The 21,812-nt window shown below is 48.4% G+C and overlaps 1 protein-coding gene across 1 annotated transcript in view; it reads left to right on the forward strand.

Moving 5' to 3' along the window:
• The window catches only part of NTN3 (netrin 3), a 90,047-nt gene extending 68,836 nt beyond the window's left edge, over positions 1–21,211 (forward strand). Inside the window, exons 6-7 of the mRNA XM_084641435.1 lie at positions 12,806–12,880; positions 15,969–21,211. Coding sequence (XP_084497561.1) covers positions 12,806–12,880; positions 15,969–16,297 — 404 coding nt within the window. The 3' untranslated portion in view covers positions 16,298–21,211. The remainder of the gene's footprint in view (positions 1–12,805; positions 12,881–15,968) is intronic.
• Positions 21,212–21,812: the final 601 nt, after the last annotated feature.

The raw sequence follows: 21,812 nt of genomic DNA on the forward strand, positions 1-21,812 counted from the left end.
ATTCTTCCTGTAGGGGAGAAATTAACTGTTCCGTGGTGGTGTTAGCTAAGTGTTAGAGAAACCTAAGTGGAGTCGAGTACCTCACTGCCAATGCAGGGACTCCTTCACAATACCACTTAGCACTTACATAGCTCTGTGCGGGCCAGATTCTGCTCAGCCACTCCAGCCTCCATCTGCAGTCACTTCAGTGTACATGAGTGCAGTGAAAGAAGAGTCTGGCTCAGGGGCCTCAAAACACTGTAGTCAGTGACTCAACATCACAGCACACCTGCGAGGTAGGCTGCTGTTGTTATCCCTGCTGTACAGAGAAGGAAACTGAGGCACAGAAAGTGAAGTCAGATGGCCCAGGATCTCACATCAAGTGAGTGGCATGGCCAGAATTAGAATTTGGGACTTCACAGCTCTCACCCTGTTCTCAGTGATCAGGAAAGTGATCAGGAACAGCCAGCATGGATTCACCAAGGGAAGGTCATGCCTGACTAATCTAATCGCCTTTTATGATGAGATTACTGGTTCTGTGGATGAAGGGAAAGCAGTGGATGTATTGTTTCTTGACTTTAGCAAAGCTTTTGACACGGTCTCCCACAGTATTCTTGTCAGCAAGTTAAGGAAGTATGGGCTGGATGAATGCACTACAAGGTGGGTAGAAAGCTGGCTAGATTGTCGGGCTCAACGGGTAGTGATCAATGGCTCCATGTCTAGTTGGCAGCCGGTATCAAGTGGAGTACCCCAAGGGTCGGTCCTGGGGCCAGTTTTGTTCAATATCTTCATAAATGATCTGGAGGATGGTGTGGATTGCACTCTCAGCAAATTTGCGGATGATACTAAACTGGGAGGAGTGGTAGATACGCTGGAGGGGAGGGATAGGATACAGAAGGACCTAGACAAATTGGAGGATTGGGCCAAAAGAAATCTGATGAGGTTCAATAAGGATAAGTGCAGGGTCCTGCACTTAGGACGGAAGAACCCAATGCACAGCTACAGACTAGGGACCGAATGGCTAGGCAGCAGTTCTGCGGAAAAGGACCTAGGGGTGACAGTGGATGAGAAGCTGGATATGAGTCAGCAGTGTGCCCTTGTTGCCAAGAAGGCCAATGGCATTTTGGGATGTATAAGAAGGGGCATAGCGAGCAGATCGAGGGATGTGATCGTTCCCCTCTATTCGACATTGGTGAGGCCTCATCTGGAGTACTGTGTCCAGTTTTGGGCCCCACACTTCAAGAAGGATGTGGATAAATTGGAGAGAGTCCAGCGAAGGGCAACAAAAATGATTAGGGGACTGGAACACATGACTTATGAGGAGAGGCTGAGGGAGCTGGGCTTGTTTAGCCTGCAGAAGAGAAGAATGAGGGGGGATTTGATAGCTGCTTTCAACTACCTGAAAGGGGGTTCCAAAGAGGATGGCTCTAGACTGTTCTCAATGGTAGCAGATGACAGAACGAGGAGTAATGGTCTCAAGTTGCAGTGGGGGAGGTTTAGATTGGATATTAGGAAAAACTTTTTCACTAAGAGGGTGGTGAAACACTGGAATGCGTTACCTAGGGAGGTGGTAGAATCTCCTTCCTTAGAGGTTTTTAAGGTCAGGCTTGACAAAGCCCTGGCTGGGATGATTTAACTGGGAATTGGTCCTGCTTTGAGCAGGGGGTTGGACTAGATGACCTTCTGGGGTCCCTTCCAACCCTGATATTCTATGATTCTATGATTCATGCCTTCACCACACACAGCCTCCTTTACCAAGCGCTATGGCCAGGTCCCAGAGGAAATGGTGGCAGGATTTGGGGGTGGGCGAATGTGATGTTCCCCTCTGGTGTTGTCTGCATGGGTGATCTGCTAGGTCACTCCAATCCTTGACTGTGGGAGCCAGCCTTACCCTGCTCTGCTGTGAGAAGCCCCTCTCCTGGGCTGTTCACGCACAGCCTCTGGCATGTAAGCTGCTCTTTGGATTGTGCAACCGAATGACACTAGCCAATATCTCCAGTCCCAGACACAACTCTAGGAACCTCCATCTTTCAGTGGCCAGTTATGCCTGCTGGACGCTGCAAACGTATATGAGTTCGTCAATTTAACAAAAAAATTGATATGTACCAGGCTTGTTATCCCAAGGGGAGTCTCTGACATGCTTCAAACCAAACACACTGCTTCAGGTAGAATAAACACATTTTTAACTATGAAAGATAGATTTTAAGTGATTATAAGTCAAAGCATAACAAGTCAGATTTGGTCAAATGAAATAAAAGCAAAACGCATTCTAAGCTGATCTTAACTCTTTCAATACCCTTACAAACTTAGATGCTTCTCACCACAGGCTAGCTGCTTGTGCTTCAGCCAGGCTCTCCGCTTTGATCAGCGCTTCAGTCACTTGGTGTGGTGTCTATAGATGTAGGTGAAAGAGAGAGAGAGAGCATGGCAAATGTTTCTCCCTTTTATCATGTTCTTTCTTCACTCTTGGCTTTGCCCACCCCTTCCCCCTTAGAGTCAGGTAAGCATTACCTCATTGTAGTCCCATACTGACCAAAGGAAGGGGGGTGATTCCCTCAAGAGTCCAACAGATTCTTTTGTTGCTGCCTAGGCCAACGTCCTTTGTGACTGTGAAGCTGGGCTGGGTTTGTCCCATAGCTGCCCTGATGAGGTGTGAACTGCCTTTCTGCTCTTGCAGAGTTTTTGCCTGGGCTTATTTTAAGCCATGTGGATTTTCAGCCTCATAACTACATACATGAAATTATAACCTATAACCTTACTATAACATTACTGTAACAATTACTATAACATTACACTAACAACAATGCTCAGGGCATCATGAGCCTTCTGAAGACAGCCGACATGACAAACTTCGCATTGGATACCACACAATCATTTTATAAAGATGAACATGGGGGTATAGGGTTTTCCCCCGAGGTAGAGAGGGTCATAGCGAGTGTTAGTGGTCTAGTGCTATGGTCATTTGGGGCTATCTAACAAAATGTATTTCCTGCCCTGCAGGGACCTTGGACACTGGTAGCACCTCAGTCCCTCCTGATCTCTGCCTGTGGCACAAGACAGTTTAGTTTCCAGAGCTGGAATACTTTAGTCTAAGCTAGGTTATTGGATGTACTAAAAGGGTGATTTGGTTTAGTGCCCTGGGCTGTGTGGGAGGTCAGACTCCATGAGCCCCTTCTGGCCTTAAATTCTAGGACATGTAAGAAAACTCCACACTGATGGGTGGGTGAGTGGGTGCAAACTCCACTGGCATCACCTCTTACTCCACAGCTGCTTGGCACATCCCCATCCCTGCCAATGCACTTGTGGTACCACTGCCCAGCTTTTGCCAGCCCCGGCAATGGCACGTGATCTGCCCGCCCTGTGCCTGGTTCTCCCCAGCACTGGGAGTCTCTCATTTGCAGGGACCTGTAAAGAAAAAGCTCGCTCTTGTGCAAACAGACCAGGCAGAAGCTTTAAGCAGAACCCAATGAGAGCTTATCCCCATCTCAAAGGACTTTGGCACAGGATTCTAGAGATTTGCAGTGGTGAGAGATGTGTCCAGCTGTGGTACTTGTAAGATAGTGGCAGCTATCCAACTGTGTCCTGGGGCTCGGGCTCAGGGGGCTGCGGTTGTGTCTCAGTGGTGGGGATTCCAGGGCCTGATATATAACAGAAGTGATCCAAGTGTCTCAGTGCTAGAGCTTCTGGAGTGCTGTAGTGTGGTTAGGTCTCAGTGCTGGAGGTTTCCTGTGGGCCATGCTATAGTTCAGTGCATGTCACGGCTTACTGCCAGCGGCAGCTGGGTGCTGTCCTGTTGGGGAGTGGATCCAGTAGTGTGTTAGTGTGGAAAGTCCCCAGGTGCTATGCCATAACAGAGGGAAAATTGCTGGCTGGCTCACTACAAAAGCAATTTTCCCTTTCTTGGTATTGACACCTCCTCATCAATTATTGGGAGTGGACCACATCCACCCTGACTGAATTGGCCTTGTCAACACTGGTTCTTCACTTGTAAGGTAACTCCCTTCTCTTCATGTGCCGGTATGTTTATGCCTATATCTGTAATTTTCACTCTATGCATCTGAAGAAGTGGGTTTTTTACCCATGAAAGCTTATGCCCAAATAAATCTGTTAGTCTGTAAGGTGCCACTGGACTTCTCGTTTTTTGTAGTCCAAGTGATGACATTATGACATTGTGTCTCAATGCTGGGATTCCCAGGTGCTATGACACAGCAGAAATTATGCAGCCATGTCTTAAGGCCAGATTTACAATGGTATTTGGAGCCTAAAATGTTGATAGGGTCTAGGGGAAATTACAGAAGTGCCTAGGTGAGTTAGGTGCCCAACTCCCCTGTACCTTCAATGGGCATGTTTCCTAAGGGCAGCTTTACATATGGCTGAGGCTGCTACTCAAAGGTTGTCCTGAGACCTGCAATTTAAGGGCCAGATGTCAAAGGAATTACACTGATGTACCAGTGGATGACTTGGCCCAACAGTTTACCAATAGTTGAGTGCTATAAAATAGCTGCTGTGAGTCACCCCAGAGGTGGCTGCATGTCATGGGTGGGCGACGTCATTCCTGCTGTGTTTGCAGTTTGTGGGTTGAAATTCTCAGAGATGGATGGTTCTATGTGAATATCATATGTTATTTATTATTAACAGTCAGGCAATTTCTGCCCTGTGCTGCTGCTTCCCATGCAGAGTAGCGTGTCTTGGAGTTTCCTTGCGTGTGAAGAGGTTTGCTCCCATGGATGAGGTCGGAGGTTCAGGGAATCCATTGGACACCTTGTGAGGACCTCTTGTCTCTGCCCTGCAGCCTGGCTGCCTTCCTCTGCTGGTCAACATGGGTCCTGCAGTAACTTTGCTACCAAAAGCATCCCTCATGACTGGGGCAGGGGCTGCTTACACCTTGTAGGCTGTCTGCAGTGACTTACACTGCAGTGCCCCATGCAATAGGGGGAAGTATCCACTAGAGACCAGCTGGCCCCATGCCCCCTACCAGCCTCCAGACCTCGGTCCATGAGGGGTTGGGATCTAGCAGGGAGCATGCCATGGAAACAGCATTCCCTCTTCTGCATGCAAAGACACACCCTCACCCACAGCCACAGCCGGGATCCCCTCCATTCACCCTCACCCACAGCCACAACTGGGATCCCCTCCATTCACCCTCACCCACAGCCACAGTCAGGATCCCCTCCATTCACCCTCACCTCCACCAGAGCTCCCCTGGCAGTTCTGTCCCAGCCAGTGCTGGTGGCTTAGCCACACTGGAGCAGGGCTGCGTGCTGTATCCTGGGAACATAGATGGATTTGCACTGGGCCCATTTATACCTCACCCAGTGGAGAAAGAGGAAACATCAGCTGTGGATTGGCTTTGGCTGCGGTCCCTTTGCTTTGATTTCCCTTTCCACATGGAATGTTTCGTTCTGAGTGGTGCCAACACAGTAGGCAATGGGATTGTGCCCCCCAGGACTCCCTCATACCACCCCCTCCCCAAACGTCAACTCTCCCCCCATCACACACTTGTGTACACCTGTTCTTCAGCTCTGGCAACAGCTGACTCTGTGGATGGTCCCCCAGCTCCCAGGTGTCCTCTTCATCCTGGAGGGAACCCCGAGCTCAGAGCTACGTGCACTTTTTCTGGTGGGGAGGGTGGTTGTTACAGGGGGAGGCAGATGGGTGGGTGTCTGTTCCACCTGGATGATATCTGGGGAGCCAGTCAGACTTAAACTGATCTTCTTTCTAAATCCCCTTAGCGTGTATAACACCATGTCCGGGAAGTTTCAAGGGAGCTGGGAAGAGGAAAAAATGCTCTGGCAGCTGGCAAGTGAGAGAGGTGCTTGTGAAGCATTTCCTCTGATGGCTGTCCAACTTCTCTTGACACTTTTATAGGGTTGCCCTTCAGGGTTGATATAAAGGGTGTAGCACAGCCCTGGCTCACGGGGCCAGAAATCCACTTGATTTGAGGCTTTTCTTTGCTTTGCCTTTGGAACAGATTTGCTGCACCCTGCACTCTTTTCTCAACTCTTCTGTCCCTTCCCTTCTGTGTCTTTTGTTTCTCTTGCTCCGCTCACAGGTCAGCATCACAGCATCCCGGAGCGGTGTCTCCACTATGCCCAGCGCAATGAGTAACCCCAGAAAGAGACAAGCCCAGGCCTGACTCTCCTGTCCGTATAACTCCAGTTAACACAGTGGAGTCACTCCTGATTTACAGCAATGCCCGTGAGAGGAAAATCACTTCCTTGTCTTGTCTGAACTATGAGCCCACGTTGCTGGTCAGGTCTATGCTACAACCTTTTGCCGACGTAGTTGTGTCAGTCGGGGTGGGGTTTGTGCCTACATAGCTGTACTGGCAAAATCCTGGGGCCTGGAAGAGTGAAGCTGCCACAACACAAGCTCTAGCAAAATTACCCCTTTGCCAACAGCGCTTATTCCAGCTCCACTCGAGCAAAATAAGTGACACTGGTAAAAGCCAGCTCCAGTATGTCAGCTTGGACTGCAGTCACACCCAGCCATACCCTCCCATGTGGGGCATGAGTCTTACTTCCACTGTGGCTCTGTTACACTGCTCTGGTAGTGCAAAGTATATGTACACCCACTTCAAGGCCACATTCCATGACCAGAACAGTATCAAATGGTTTGAATTTAGCTGAGACTCAGGGCCATGTGGTAGAATGGGGGAGGAGAGAAGGGGAGATAAATAATGAGGGTTTCTTGGGTTTTTTTAAGTTTCTTACATAAATTGAAGTAGAAATTAATTTTATATTCTAGGAATGTTCCTCGGCACAAAACAGAGGTTAAAAAAAGCCTAAATTATTAATTCCAAACACTGTTTCTGTTCTTTCATAATCACATTTGTATTATATTAATCATGACTGTAAATCCAGAGCAGTTTTTTTTTTCTTCAAAACCCAGGACTGAGTAGGGAGGCTGCAGGGAGAGTGAAGATGTCACCTGTGTGCTTCGTGTCTGGTGTATTTTCTTGTTTTTATCTCCCACCCGTCACACCAGGTCTCTGGCTGCCCCCCAAACTCAGCTTCATGCCTCCCTCTCCTCAGTCATCCTTCCCACTCTGTTCCATCTTTCAATTCCTCTGTCTGCATTTCATCCCCAATTCTTCCTGCCTTGTTACCCTTGGGAATAGGACCCAGGCAACTCTTGGAGATCAGCAGTCCATGTGTTTGCACCAGTGCTGCCTCCTACCTGTAGGCAAAGAGAAGCTAACCAGGTTCCATCCCTGTTTCAAGTGCAGCTCACCCTTGCTTACACTTCAGGAGCACTGACAACCCCAGCGCAGGAGGGCTGAATGCTGGCTGCCTGTGACTGAATCAGGGTTTTCACCAGAGCAGACAGGCTCTCATCTCTCCAGCCTCCTCTTCCCTTACTCCTCCTCCTTCTATCTTGGGACACTGGGGAAAATCTTCAACAGCCCAAGTCCCATTTTCAAAAATGCCCATAGACTTGGGCTTCCAAGTGCCTGAGTCCCTTCTGATAACGGGAGATGGGATCCTAAATCACTTGGAGCCAGATTCTTAAAGGTATTTTGGTGCCTAAAGATGCAGGTGGGAGTCAAATGGGATTTCAAGGGAGTTTGGCACCCTCAGTGCTTTTGAAAATACAATTAGAAAATACATCTTTAGGTACTGAAATACCTTTAAAAATCTGTCACTTTTGAAAACTTTATCCACTGTCTCCCGCACCCACTTCCCACATCATTTTTCATTCCTCCCACTTGCCAACTTCTCTCCCCGGCCTCCACATCTCATGCTGCCCTCAGCCCTCTGTGTTATGTTCCTGCTTAATCTTCTGCTGATGAGCTTCTAGCAGCATTGTGTGGGGGGGACTGGGACAGAATGGTGGGGTGGCACAGTGAAGGGGGAATGATCTTTTGGAAATCTTTATAGCTTTTACAAATAATGGTGCTAATAATAATTTCTAGTCTTTGTAAAGAACTTCACTGTTTCCTCTGAAACCCTCCTGGTTTCTTCAAGAGAAATCGTTCAATTCCCTAGAAACATGTTTTTCTAACTAAGTAGATTAGTTTACATCTTGTGGCACTTAAAAACATTATTATTATACCAAAAAAAAAAAAAAGGCTCAGATTTATGGCTCTTTCTCAGGCCAGATCTCCCTGGCAGTGGTCGCTGGCTTAAACTTCAGTTTCTTCAAAGCTTTTCAGCTGCCAGGCTTGCTCTGTCTCTCCTTCTCTTCCCATCCGCTCTGCACATCTCATGAACCTCTTCTCCACAACCCAAGGCTTTGCCCCAGGACTATAATCTACTGGCTTTCTGCAGGGAGAGGTGTTAGCAAATTGTCACTCATCACAGTCTCTCGTATACCCCGTGTGTGCCACAATTACAACCCAGTTAGAGGATTGGTTATAACACAGTTGTCACTTGACCCCGTTCCAACATCGATAAAGTGTAGATGGAACCTAGTCAGGACTCTGTAATCAGACTAACACTAGGCCATGTATGGCCATTTAGCACTCCTCCTTCTTTTGCATCCCCTCTCCTTTCAGCTTTCTGAACAACTTCCCATCCCGTGGCTGGATGTGGTTCGGTGCTATGCTATTGCCACCAGCCCCAGTGCCATCTGCCCCAGTCTGGTGCTGCTCTCTGATACTTACTGCTGTGAATTCTCTCCCACGGAGAATTAGTCTGCATGCAGATACAGCCAGTGCTTGGCCCAGTGAGGCGCTGGTTCTGACAGGGCCCTTAGTGCCCCACTGCATTAGTGATACAGCATTAGGGATACAGGTCTGATGAAGGCATGAGAGCAGAGACTGGCACGAGGTCTTGCAGTGGGATTCTTGACTCACCCTGAATCCTCTTCTGGACAAACCTGCACTTTGTGGGTTCCTTGAATGCTGCATTTGAAGCCTAAGGACAGACGTCAAACACCAAGGCTATGGTTACACTGCCCAGTTAACCTGGGTGATCAGTACCTGGGTCTGAGCACCCAGGTTAGCCTAGCCTACTTGTGAGCATCTCCACAGCAACATCTACAAGCTGCCCTCCTTGCCTCAGCCATGATCCCCGCCATGACAGGAGGGATGGGGGAAGAGGGGGTGCTATATACCTATGCTGGGTGAGTTTCAATAGACAGACTTTAAAGCAGAATGGTACAAAGCAGCCTTAACACACCAGAGAAGCTGGGGCAGTTGCTAAATCACAGTATCTTAAATTGGGGCATTTCACATGTGCCCTATAAACTGGAGCTGGGTGAAAACTTTTCATCAAAACAATTTGCTGTTGAGACATGCCATCATGATGAAAATAGTTTTTTTGCAAAATCGTATCGATTTTGATGAAAGTTCATTTTGGGAAAAACATTTCAAAAATGTCAAAACTTCCAGATGTTTTGTTTTGAAATTTACTTTATTTTATATGAAAACATTTAAAATAATAATAAGTGGTCAAAGTTAAAACAAAATGTTTTGGTTGACCGGGGGGGCGGGGGGGGATGCGAATTTTGTTCTGTGAAAATTTGTGAAATTTTGGCTTTTCCTCTTCATTTGGGATGAAAAAAAAATTTCAAGTTCTCCAAAGATTCTGTGGAATGGAAAATCCATTTTCGGGGGGGAGGGAGGGGCTCTACCATAAACACAACCAAACTGAGGGGATGAAATCTGCTTGTCATGGCTGGAGCACTTGGGCCTGAAATAACTCCTGTATAGGAGCCAAGACTTTCCAACTGATTAGCTTGAACAACTAGCTCACAAAAGAGTCCAAATATAGCCATTTACACCAATTAAGGATCTGACCCGTAGAGTTTCTTAAACTACTATGGAGAAGTTCCTGTATTTTTAATCTGCCCATTGTTCCTTTCCCATTTAGTCTTCAGATTTTTAGGTAGATCTGTTACTTCAAGTTATGTTGTTGTGTTTAGTTTTGCTACCATTATTTAAAAAAATAGCAATGACATTATGGGCTTCCTTCTGGTTTTTCAAACCCTGGTGTAAATCAGGAGCAACTCAGGTGAGATCAGCCAGTCACATTCTCACCTATTTCCATTGATGTAAATCTACAGTAATGGCTGTGTAAACCAGCTGAGTTGGATTAGATTTGTAGTGGTTTCACCAAGAGCAGATTTGAGCCCACTGGAATAATTCAGGGCAGGTAAAGCCAATATCAGCGAGATCAGAAGCAGCACTGAGCAGTTCTCCAAAAACAGTTAAAAATAATGTGAAGTTCACTCCTTGCACAAGATCTCAAAAGTCCACTAAAGCCCTGAAAATAGGCTCTGCACAGGGGTGAATTTTCCCCATAAGGCGTAAACATAATAAAGTTCTGACCCTTGTCAGAAAGTCAGCCCCATCTGGCAGCAGCTCCATGGCCTGTGTGGAATGAGCTGGCCATCTCAGACTATTTCCCAGGGGAGAAAGGTCCATGTCCAAAAACCACCATTGCCAAGGTCACTCGGGCTGCCCACTCAGCAGAGAAGCTGAGGACTGAATGGGTCATGGAGAACGAACTGTGTTCTCTCCCTAGAGCCATGCCTTGGAGTCATGGTTCAGATCCATTGGTGGCAGTGGATGTGCAGGAAGCTTGCACTGCTGCTGCCCATACTGTACTTGTTCTGTTAACAAAGAAAGGGATTCAGGCCCCAGGATGGGCAGTGGAGCATCCTCTGTCAGCGCTAGATTCATTCAAAAAGGGAAGGGAGAGAAATGGAAAAACCTAGCATAAATGTCTTTGTCATAAAAGCTGCCAGAGTGTGGCTCTGTGCTTCCCTAAATAAAAAGGGAGAGGAGAACAAAGTGAAGCAGGAAAAGACCGGTGCCCCCTGGGCACCGTGAGCCCAGCTGAGGTGGGCAGGGCAAGCTGGGGTAGAGGACAGCACTCACTCCCCTTTGCTGGGGAATTAGCTTCGTGCTGAGCTGCTTTTATCAGTGACAAATTTGGAGCCAGCAGCACAAAGGCCAGAATAAAAGGGAGCAGGGCGGAAAGGGAGAGAGCAGCAGAATCCAGGGTCCGTTTGTATTTTTGGTTTTCTTCCTTTTTTCTTGTGGAAGTTGGCACGGGGAGGTTGGTGTTTTGTTTTGTTTCTTTCTCTCCGATCCCTCTGGCAACCAACAGACAAAGAGAGCTTCATTGACTGCTTGCTCTGTCCCAGGGGAAATGGAGCCAAGCTGGATAGAGAATCTGCAAGAGGGGAAGAAAGGAAGAAAGATGGGCTCAGAAAAACACAACCTAAGCAAAATGTGCAGAGAGAGACAAATTGAGCTGTTCAAAGGACGGTGGCAGGAGAAAGGAATGAAGAGGGGGCTGCTTTGGGAAATCCTTGGGATCAAAGACATTGGGGAGAAAGGTTCCAGAACTGCTCTGCTCTCCATGCAAAGCTGGGCTTCCAGTAATAGGCATAAAAAGGCTGGCCTATGGCATGAGCCCAGCCCCAGGGAACGTGGCCAGATCAGGGAGCGCAACGCCCTGTGCTGTGCCAAAGACCTGGAATGATGCTGCATGTCCACAAAGAACACCTCCCCGGCCACGTCCCAGCAGCGCAATGCCCCTCACGGGTGGAAGGTGGAGTGTGTTCAGGTTATTCAGGGAAATACCTCCTGCAGCAGAGCAGCCTCCTACACTGCCGGTGTGCTGTGGGATAGGGAGATGGAACGTGTTCAAACGTACCTATCTGTTGCTGGACTCTGTTGTTTCCTGTTGTCTCCATACCCGTAGCCTTGATGTTACCCTGGACTCCAATTTCCTTCTCCTCCTACATCCCTCAGATCTGCAGCACACCTCCTGCGTGATCCTGCTGTGATTTCACCACCTTTCCCCTTGCAGCTCCTCTCCCTTGGATTCCTGCAACTCCCTTCTCTGCAGCTCTGTTTCCCAGAGCTCCAGGGCCTGGCATGTGCAGAACTGCATTGCTCCTGCCTCCTCACACCTATGAGGAAGCTTGAGCCCAACCCATGCCACAGACAGTTCCGCTGACTTCCTGTCTGCATCAGAATACAGGTCAAAAGGATTCTACATGGTCCAAGTTCATCCCTGGAGTAACACCCTCAACTTCAGTGGAATTACATGAGTTTGGCAAAATGTGTTCTAACTCCCTCTTTAGAACTTTCTCCAGCCCATCCTAAGGGACATGGGGCCAGAATCTCAGCTGATGTAAATCAGTGTAGTTTTGTTGGCTTTGATGGAGCTATGCTGATTTACATCAGCTGAAGATCTGGCCTCTCTGGGCCTCTCTCCCAGCTCCTTTATTTAGCTAGCATCAGCCTCATTCTCACAATCTGGCTATTGGTGGTGCAAGAACCTTCTCCTTTGCTGCTCCTACCACCCGGGACACCTTGCCTCTAATACTCCACTGTCCATCTCAAATCTAAGCTGAGGACACATTTTCTCCCTTGCCCATGGTTATTATTATTTAATATTCTCATTATGTTATCCCAAAAGTCCCAGTAAGAATCCATTATGCTAGAAGCTGTGCAAACACATACAAAGACAGTCCCTGTCTGAAGAGCTTAAAATCTGTGCCTCTCGATTTCTCTCGGCCACCGCTGTTATTTATTATTAGCTCTATAGTTTTATTATCCACAGCTGCTGTAAATCAGCAGAGCTCAGCTGAAGTCAGAGGAGCTCCATCAACTGAGGATCTGGCTCAAAAGCTCTAGAGAGTTTGAGGATTCAGTCTCTCTGAAATCTGCTGTATGAAATGATATTGCCTTTTATTGGTCTTTGCCCCAAGTGGGTGATTCACTGTTAATACCAGCGTACAGTGTTGCAGGTGAGAGATGCAAACTTCCCCTAGCCTCTCCTTCCCCCTGGTTGTGATGGTTTTGCTTGTACGGGATTTGTTTGAAACTACTCAGCTCTTAGTTTGCTCTGTTCCTTCTCTGCAGACTGTGATTCGTACTGCAAGCCAGCCAAAGGCAACTACAAGATTAATATGAAAAAATACTGCAAGAAGGATTATGGTAAGCTGCTCTTCCTTCCAGAAGTCAACTTCGCAGGGAAGAAGAGTGAGGAAATGGGCCAGCGGACACCTGCTGCCACGCCTTGGATGGGCAAACCCAGTCCTGGGATGGGAACACAATTCTGTCCCACCCTGATCTGTCGGAGCATCTCACCCTGCCCTAGGCGGGTCGTGCTCTTCTGGACTGAGAGGGGAATTCAGTTTGTGTTCACTCCATCCAAGCTTCCCCCACCCTCTGTTCCTCTCCTATTGGGCCTCAATCTAGCCAGAGATCCAGCTGCTTACAGAGAGGCATCCAAGGTCAGCAGTGACCAAAAGTCATTGCCATCTGGTGGTAGTTCGATGGCGCATGGTGGTTTCTGGCCAATGGTGGACTGGTGTCCACATCCCCTATCTTTCCTCAGCTGACCCTCACCCTCACTGTAAGAGATGGCAATCAGCACGCTAGTTGGTAGAGATGCTAAAAATTAAAGGCTATCTTGTTCAATGGCTTGAATATGCATTTGCAGGCAGGAATCTGAGAATTTGGTGTTTTAATTATCTGATTTGCAACTGCAGTCAGGAATTCTGGGCTTCAATTACTCAGATTTAATTTAATTTAATGGAGGGGGCCAATTTTCCAGACACTTCAAGGGAAGCCATCTTCCCCAAATTCACCCCGAATATACATGGAGTATAGGTGACCCTCTCACTCCTTGAGGCCGTCTGTCTAGAACATTGCTGAAGTGCACCGATGAGGGGGTGCTGGAAGCTAGTGCTGCCACTGCCCATCTGGTACCTGCCGTGCAGGCAAAGTGACACCTTCAGTGTCTGGTGCTGTCAGTCTGGCCCTTTCCACCAGCATGACATTCATTAAAGCAAACCTGTTAAATCATTCCATGCCCTCTCCCCCTCCATCCCTCCCTGCCTGCCAGATACCTTACAAAGAACATTTTCTCCATACTCTTGTTGTCTGAGGGGTCTTGGGAGAAAGCTGATGTGAATCACTACTGTGAGGCCAGGCTGGGCGGATGCTGACTGCACGTTGTTAATCACTGTGACACAGGGCCATTCACACTCGGGCGTGGAGGGAGGTTCGCTAGAGAGAGCTGGTTGATTGATCTTCCACAGGAACCCTTGGCTCCAGCCGAAAAGATGGTTTTGGCAAGGTGGAGAGCAATAGAAATGGCTGTCAGATGGCTCTGAGTCATGGGGTGGGGGAGGAGGCTGGAGTGAATGTGAGCTTGGAGAGAGAAGAGCTCACCAGAACTAGTCCTTCCATTCAGCTAGACTTTCTTGCAACTTTAACCCATTTACGTTTCTCAGAACTTTCAATGGAAGGGTTCCAAGTAGCCACCTGTGCCATATGTGCCCGTAATAGACTCATGGGAGCTTGTAGATCCCCCATAAAAGGAATTCTAAGTGTGGGTCATTTCAGTGTCGAAAAATTCAACATTGTGTTTGCCGGCAAATATCTATTGAGCCACAAAACTCTAATTTCCAGGTACTTTCCAACTATTTCTTTTAGGGTGACCCCTGATTTTCCTCTTCAGTCCCCTGATTTAGTTGGGGATTGGTCCTGCTTAGAGCAGGGGGTTGGACTAGATGACCTCCTGAAGTCCCTTCCAAACCTGATATTCTATGATTCTATGATCCCTGAGCTGCTCTTTGTACCTATGGACCACATATGAGCACCTCACAGATAGGCATGACTTTATCCTCACAACACTCCTGAGAGGCAGGGAAACATCATTCTCGCCATGGAGAACTGAGGCACAGAGAGATTGTAAGTGACTGGCTCCAGGTCACCTAAGGACTCAGTGACAGAACTAGAAACTGAGTGCACATCTCCTGAGTGACAGGCTACAAACACCCAGTACTACCCGTAGCCCAGCCAGCCAGGCAGCTGCTACAACTGCTTGTCAGGAGTCCCGTCACTGGGTCGTGGTTGGTTGGTGAGGTCTGAGGCGTTCCAAGTTAATGTGGCCTCGTTCTGAAACCTGACACAGGTTTTAACCCAGCATAACTCTATTGACCTCAGTAAAATTAACCCCAATTAACACCAGTGTCAGTGAAGGGAGAATCAGGCCTTCCAACTCTTTGCTGCCCTGTGTCTTCCAGGGCCAAATAACTGCCTTTCCACTTTGGTTTCCCCAGCATCCTGCCCCTTCCTCATGTACCTGGCCTGAGATGAAATCATGTTTGGCCAGCAAAACTCAGAACCATATGACAGTCCCAAAGCAGGGTGAATGTCACTGACTAGCAATGTGTGTCTGAAAAGGAAAATTAAGCAACATCTTGTCCTCCAGCAGTGCAGGTAGAATTTGGAGGCTCAGTAGGCTCCTGAAGGCTGCCTTTTCTGAGCACTCAGCAGTCTCAATCATCCTCTGGACCACAGAAGCTGTGCCCTGGGGGCTTGTTGCTTTAAGAAGCATGGGGATAGCTGTGCTGAGTAAGGCTGGTCAAAAAATGCTAATTACTTTTCGCTGGCAATTTTGGAAAATTGGTATGAGGTTGGGGGGGCGTTAAATTTTCCAGTTTTTCATAAAAAAACAAAAACAAAAAAAGTTGGTGATTTTTTTTTCATTTTTTGTGGGAAATTTTACCAAAACCAGAAATTTTTTACTGAAAAATTTATTGTGAGCATTTTTGTTTTCATCACAAAGCCATTTCTCATCCCCAAAAACTGTTTTGAAGGAAAAATTCCAAGCATCTCTAGTGCCAAGGAACTGAGTGTTGTGGCAAGAAGATGTAACTAGATCTTGTGGAATTGGTCCGTCGAGAAGCTGCAGTGAAACAGGACAGAGTGTTTTCTTAAAGGGTGGGTGGTTCCCCTGTCAGAGCAGAAACAATCCCACAAAGATTGAGCCATGCAAATGTGCCTGTTGCCAGAACAAGGGGGTGGGAGGTGGGGTGGAAGAAGAGTATAGGCTGACCAAATAGCAAGTGTGAAAAATCGGGACGGGGGTGGGGGGTAATAGGAGCCTATATAAGAAAAAAAACCAAATATCAGGACTGTCCCTATAAAATTGGGACATCTGGTCACCCTAAAAGAGTATCATCACTGACTCTTGCTCCACTCTGAACATCTCTCTTTGTCTCTCCCCCAGTTGTCCAAGTGAACGTCTTAGACATGGAGACAGTGGCCAACTGGGCTAAGTTCACCGTCAACGTCCTCTCGGTCTACAAGTGCCGCGACGAGCGCGTGAAGCGTGGTGATAACTTCCTGTGGATCCACATGAAAGACCTGGCCTGCAAGTGCCCCAAGATCCAAATCAGCAGAAAATACCTTGTCATGGGGATCAGCGAAAACCCCACTGACCGTCCAGGACTAATGGCAGACAAGAACAGCCTGGTTATCCAGTGGCGGGATGCCTGGACCCGGCGCCTGCGGAAACTGCAGCGGCGAGAGAAGAAGGGGAAGTGTTTGAAACCATGATGGGTTTTGTGTCTGTCCCTTACGAAAGTCCCCGCCCTATGCGCACTCTTCAGACTGTTCCCCAGAGACTCTGTATATATATATAGCGAGAACTGACTCTCCTGTCTATAGTGTATATTTGCGATGGGTTCCTTTGTGTGCGTGAAGGCCCGGGTGTGCCTTGGGGGGGGTGGTGTCCTTAATGTTGATTAAAAGTAACACAGTAAGGACAAGCCTTTAAAGAGGAGTGAAGTGCAGGATGAGCCCAGTGTTACTAGGTCTGAAGTTGCTCAGAAGATATAAGCAAAAGACCTCTCTGTCTGGGCCCGTCTCCTGTGGGTGTCTCTCAATGTTTCTGATCTCTCTTCCCTTTTGGTGATGAGCTCCATGCCCTGCTTGCTCCCAGTGTCCAAGCACAAGTCCTCAACTCTTCACTTGGCCACAATACACCTGGGTGTGGAGAAGTCTAAGCTCTTCAGTCCCCTTCCCATCCGTAGCAACTGAGACTGACCTGGTGTCAGTTCATGGATTATGAGGTAAGAAGAGACCACTGTGATCATCTCGTTTGCCCTCCTGAATAGCACAGGCCAGAGAATTTCCCTGACGTACCTTCCCCCATTCCCATCTTCTACCCTATTTCAGGTCTCTCTGAAGGGAAAGCAAAAGCATTGGACATAGAGGGTCAGATTCTTCTGTCATATGTACTGGTATAGATAAGGAATAAGTGCATGGCTTGTTAATAGATTTCCATATGCATCCAGTATGAGAGGAGATTCCAGCCCTGGAGTTCCATGAAAAACCAAAGGGTCTGATTTGTCAGTTACACCATGTTAATGCTGATATACCACCACTGATTTCACTGGCATGACACTGACGTTACACAGTGAGAATCAGGCCTTTTGGGTTTATTCAGCGACTGCTGCCATGGACCAGCCCCCACCTACAGACTGGTCTTAGCCAAGGTCACTGCCAAAGGCCCTCTTATATCCTCTCAGAAAATGTGTATGTTTGTGGGGGAAGATCCTCAGCTGGGTGAAAATCAGCCAATTTGTATCAGCTGAGGATCTGGCTCGACATGCATAAATCAGCTGTGGGCCTGATTCTGCCCTGCTTTTCACCTGGTGTAGTTATTTTCATCTGGGCCAAAGGACTGTGAAATGCTGCCATTTGGACTTGGACAGTGTTTTGCAGAGGTGTAAATGGGGGCAGCAGGTGAAATCCCAGGAAGACTGAGTCCTCGGAGTGTTTTTGTGCTTCCCCAGCCCTCTGAGTCTCAAGGGGTAGGATTGATAAAGCAAAGTTAATGCACTGGTGGTAATGGCGAGAAGCTCTAGTTCACCAGGGCAAGGGAATTGTAGTCCCTTAACACAGGCATATTCCAAATGGGCACAGAGTGGGCCTGGGTGGCTGTTGGATTGGATCTACTCAGAGGGCAGGAAATGGTGCAGCAAGATAACGGAGCAGCCTGGAAACAGAGTGTGGCGGGATAATCCTTGTAAACCAATTGCTGTGGGCACCTGTGGCTCAGGGAGGCATTATGCTGCAGAGCAGTTTAAGACTGAGGCTCATTGGCAGAGCTGTGTGAGGGCCCAGGCCTAGCACAGGGACCATTGCAGGTTAAGATACTGGCAGAATTGTGTAGTAGCTCAGGAATGGAAGAGTGTGTTGTGAGGCCAGACTGAGGTGATCTGCATTGTGATGCAGGACTGAACACCAGGAGGTGCTTTGGGGCATGGTTAAGGTACATTAGCAGAGCTGGCTGAAGGCCCAGAATTGGCTTAGCAAAGTTCTTTGAGGTCAGGACTGTCATGCACTGAAGGCCCATGAATGCTGGCAGAACAAGGGGTTGCTGAAAATCAAAGTTCCATAGCTGTGGGAGGACCAGAGACAGACTAGCAAATGGTCACATGAGGTGTGCTAGCTGGACTAGTTTGCCCAGCGGCAGCCTTTGCTGTTCTCACAGCAGACAGCACTAGCAGGTGCACCCTTGTGTTTGCATTAGTACATGGAGCAGAGTGGAAATGCACGTTCCTGACACCTAGTCACTACTCATGTTATTTACATTCAGCCTCCATCATGGGATGGTCATTGAATCACAATCCAGTCGTCCCCGTCCCCCCCCCCGGCCAGGCCCCAGCAGGTAATGTCACCTGGGACCATACATGTGAGGCCATGTTTTCTTACAATGCCAAAACCTGGCTAATTATTGAAATCAATTGCAAAAAAACCCCACCCTTTTCTCCAGGGGGCCTGTGAGTTCACACTGCAGCCTGATTCTCCTCTCATACCAATTTTACACCAGTGCAACTTGCTTGATTTGAGTGCAGTTACTCCTCATTTACCCTGGTGTAAGTGTGATCAGGACCAGACCCACAGTGTGCTGTGTCACACATATTTTGCACACCCACTGAACACCAAAGCCCTGACGCTGATCTCATTTACACCCATGTAATTCCAGAGCAACACCATTAAAGGCACCTGAGCTACCCTGGATTTACATTGATGTAACTGACCTCTGGAGTTGACCCCCCCCCTCAAAAAAAAACCCACAAGCCATTGCTGTGCTAGGAATTGTCATTTCCTAACCAATTTACACCATGGGGCAAACTCAGGCCTGGTGTAAGAAGCTGCAATGCCATTTTTGACTATGCTTAGGGAAGAAGCTGTACAATGGTTTATTATTGTAGGGTTACAAATAAAGCCCATTTTGTTTGTGGCCCTACTAATGTATTCTAGCAGAACAACACTCTAGCAACCTTCAGGGCTCATTTTTGGCTTCTGAGCCGTACCAATGCCCCCTCCATCCCGTGTCAATCTCCTTACCTACTGCTGACACATGCAAAGGGGCACCTAGAGCCTGACTGCAGCATAAGCTAGCGTGGCAGCTGCCTAGCCTACTCCAATGAGGGGTGGGAGGCTGAGACCTGTCTCCCAGAATGTGGCTCATGGGACACGGGAATACTGGCTAGAGCGTGGTGGAGCGGCGCGAATGCCCAACACCTGTGGGCCGGCAATGAGATGGGGGGCAGGGCTTCCAGAGTTGCGCTGAATATAGTAATTGACATAATGGCCACAGGCGCCTTGACAAGTAACAGACTCATGTGTCACTAACACAGTTGTGACACGGGCCCATTTGTAGCATAGTAACTGCTCGTCCCTCGGGTCACCTGCATTGATGTAGTTGCTTGGCAGGGCTTTGAGCGAACTCGCACGCTCCTGGCGTTAAATGTTACAGGTACTTTTTGTTTAAAATGTTCCTGTGAATTACAGCCACACAGTGAGAACAAACGTCATGTCCCCTCCCGCTCCACATGCAGCCCCTTGTGCTCTCAGGAGTGGGGGAAAGGGCCCAGGTAGCACAAGGGTGGTGCACAATCTGTTCAGGTGCCAGCTGATGGGGAAAATGCACGGAGCACCCATGCCCTGCTTTAGCCTAATGTGACTCTACCTTCCCGTCCCTCCGGTGTCTGTGAGCCACAGGACCTGGTCCACCCCCGCCTTACCCTGTGTGCAGTCCGTTAACACCAGTGCAACGTGGTCATGCAACCTGTTACCAAGTAATGGGCCAGACCCTCAGCTGCTGCAGTCTGTCATAACTCCACGGAGGGCAACAGAAGCACTTCTACTTTACACCAGCTGAGGAGCTGGCCCAGGAGTGGGAGTGCTTGACACCCCCTTGCAGCACACAGGGTGCAGGGTAGGGGAGAATCAGGCCCACAGGCCTCTGCAGCGGTGTGATGGGCCCTGGTCAACTCCCACTGAAGCCTAAAGAGGCTTGTTCTGCTGGCTTCTATGGGCACAGTCGCCATCACTTTCGCTGTCCCTAGTTTCTTGGGGGTAGGGGAGACGGGGTGTGTGTGTGTGTGTGTGTCCGTGTATGTGTGCTGTTCCTGTTCTGCAACAAAGACCCTCTCAAAGTGACCAGGAAAGTGTGCAACTGTCACAGTAACTGCTTAACTCCCAAGCTGCTAGGCACAAACCAAGAGAAGGGTGTTTTTTTTGTGGAGGGGTTTTGCATGGTCGCTGAGAACGGCTGCTCCTGGGTGAATATGCTGTGGAGAATTTCTCACTTTCTCATGCACTAAATGCCACTTGGGCTGCACCTTTTGGGGGAGGAAACTCACCCCACATAGAGTTGCGGCACAAGTGCATCTTAAATCACACCTACACCCTGAGTGGGGCTGCAGGGGCGCTGAAGCTGCCTGCTGACCATCTGTACAAGGGGTAGATTTCACTGCTGTAGCTTATGAACCTTGCGTGCCCAGACTGCAGCCTGAGGGTCAAATCCAACCCAGCCCAGCCTAAAACAAAGCTCACTGCTGCTCTCTCTGTGTCAGGTGAGGACAAAACTGTCGGGTTTGACAGCTGGTGAACTCAGACCACAAGGCATTTCACGTCATATTCCTTTACTGAGCAGGTAAATGCTATGGTTGACATTTGCAAAGCTGGCTAGGGGAGTTAGATGCTGCTCTAATTAAAGAGGCACATCTACAGCCCCTAGGCTGCTTGGAGACTCTCAGCCTGTGCCTGTGTGCCTTTACTTTGTATTTAAACATACAACCATATAAGGGCAGATTCAGGACAGTTTTTGGTGTTTTGGCAAGTTGCCCTTGAACGTTGCAACGTTTGGGCACCCAGAATGGTAGGTATGACATGGGCCAAGCCTGCTGCAGGAAACACCATCTCCCTGACCCTCTCCTCAGGCCAGCTTTGGACCTCTAGGTTATAACCTGTATGTCTTGTCAATAGTTTCCAATATGCAACAGAGCAAAAGAATTGGAGGGAGGCTGTGGACCAGGACATCTCCATGAAATAATGTTGAATATGTAAAAAAAAAATAACAACCAATGTTATGGAACATAGTGTAACATATATAAGATATGTACTTTTTCTTTTTTATTATTATTGTTTTTAATAACACGAGTCTAATGTGTATTGCCTGCCTAAATCGGTGTTTTCTTTCCCTGAGACTGCAGTTTGCATTTGGCTTTTGATGCTAAACTGTTGATGACACCTCATCCCCCACCCCGGACATGGGTTCAGCTGCTTCTTAATTGCACCAGTAAGGCCCACTTGGAAGCATGCCTCGCACAGAGCACAAGGCAAGTGCTCAGCATAGCGGGGGTAAATGTGCTTATTGACACCAGCTGAAGATCTGTGAGTTTGGGGGGTGGGACTGAGACCCAGACTGGATTCCAAAGGAGGAGGTTCAAGGGATCCCATCAAGATCAAAAGCAAGGACCCTGATTCTGAGCTCACTTAGATGAAATTCAGCCCTGTGCATGCAGCCCTGGGCCTGTGCACGCTGATTACATTCCACTTGCTGTGAGTGGTGCCTCGACTTCAGGCTGGTGTTCTGCACAGGGGTGAAGGTCACTCTTACCCCCATTTTACTCTGGTGCAACCCCATTTGCTTCAGTAACTGGACATGGGGGTCCGAGTGAAACCAAAATCAGGCACTGGGGCCAACTCTGCTGGCAACGATTGGTGCAGCTCCATGGCAATCACGGGACTTGGGGCAGTTTGCACCAGTAGA

The sequence above is a fragment of the Lepidochelys olivacea genome (genome assembly GCF_965140295.1).
Source record: "Lepidochelys olivacea isolate rLepOli2 genome assembly, chromosome: 10".
Classification (NCBI taxonomy): Eukaryota; Metazoa; Chordata; order Testudines; family Cheloniidae; genus Lepidochelys; species Lepidochelys olivacea.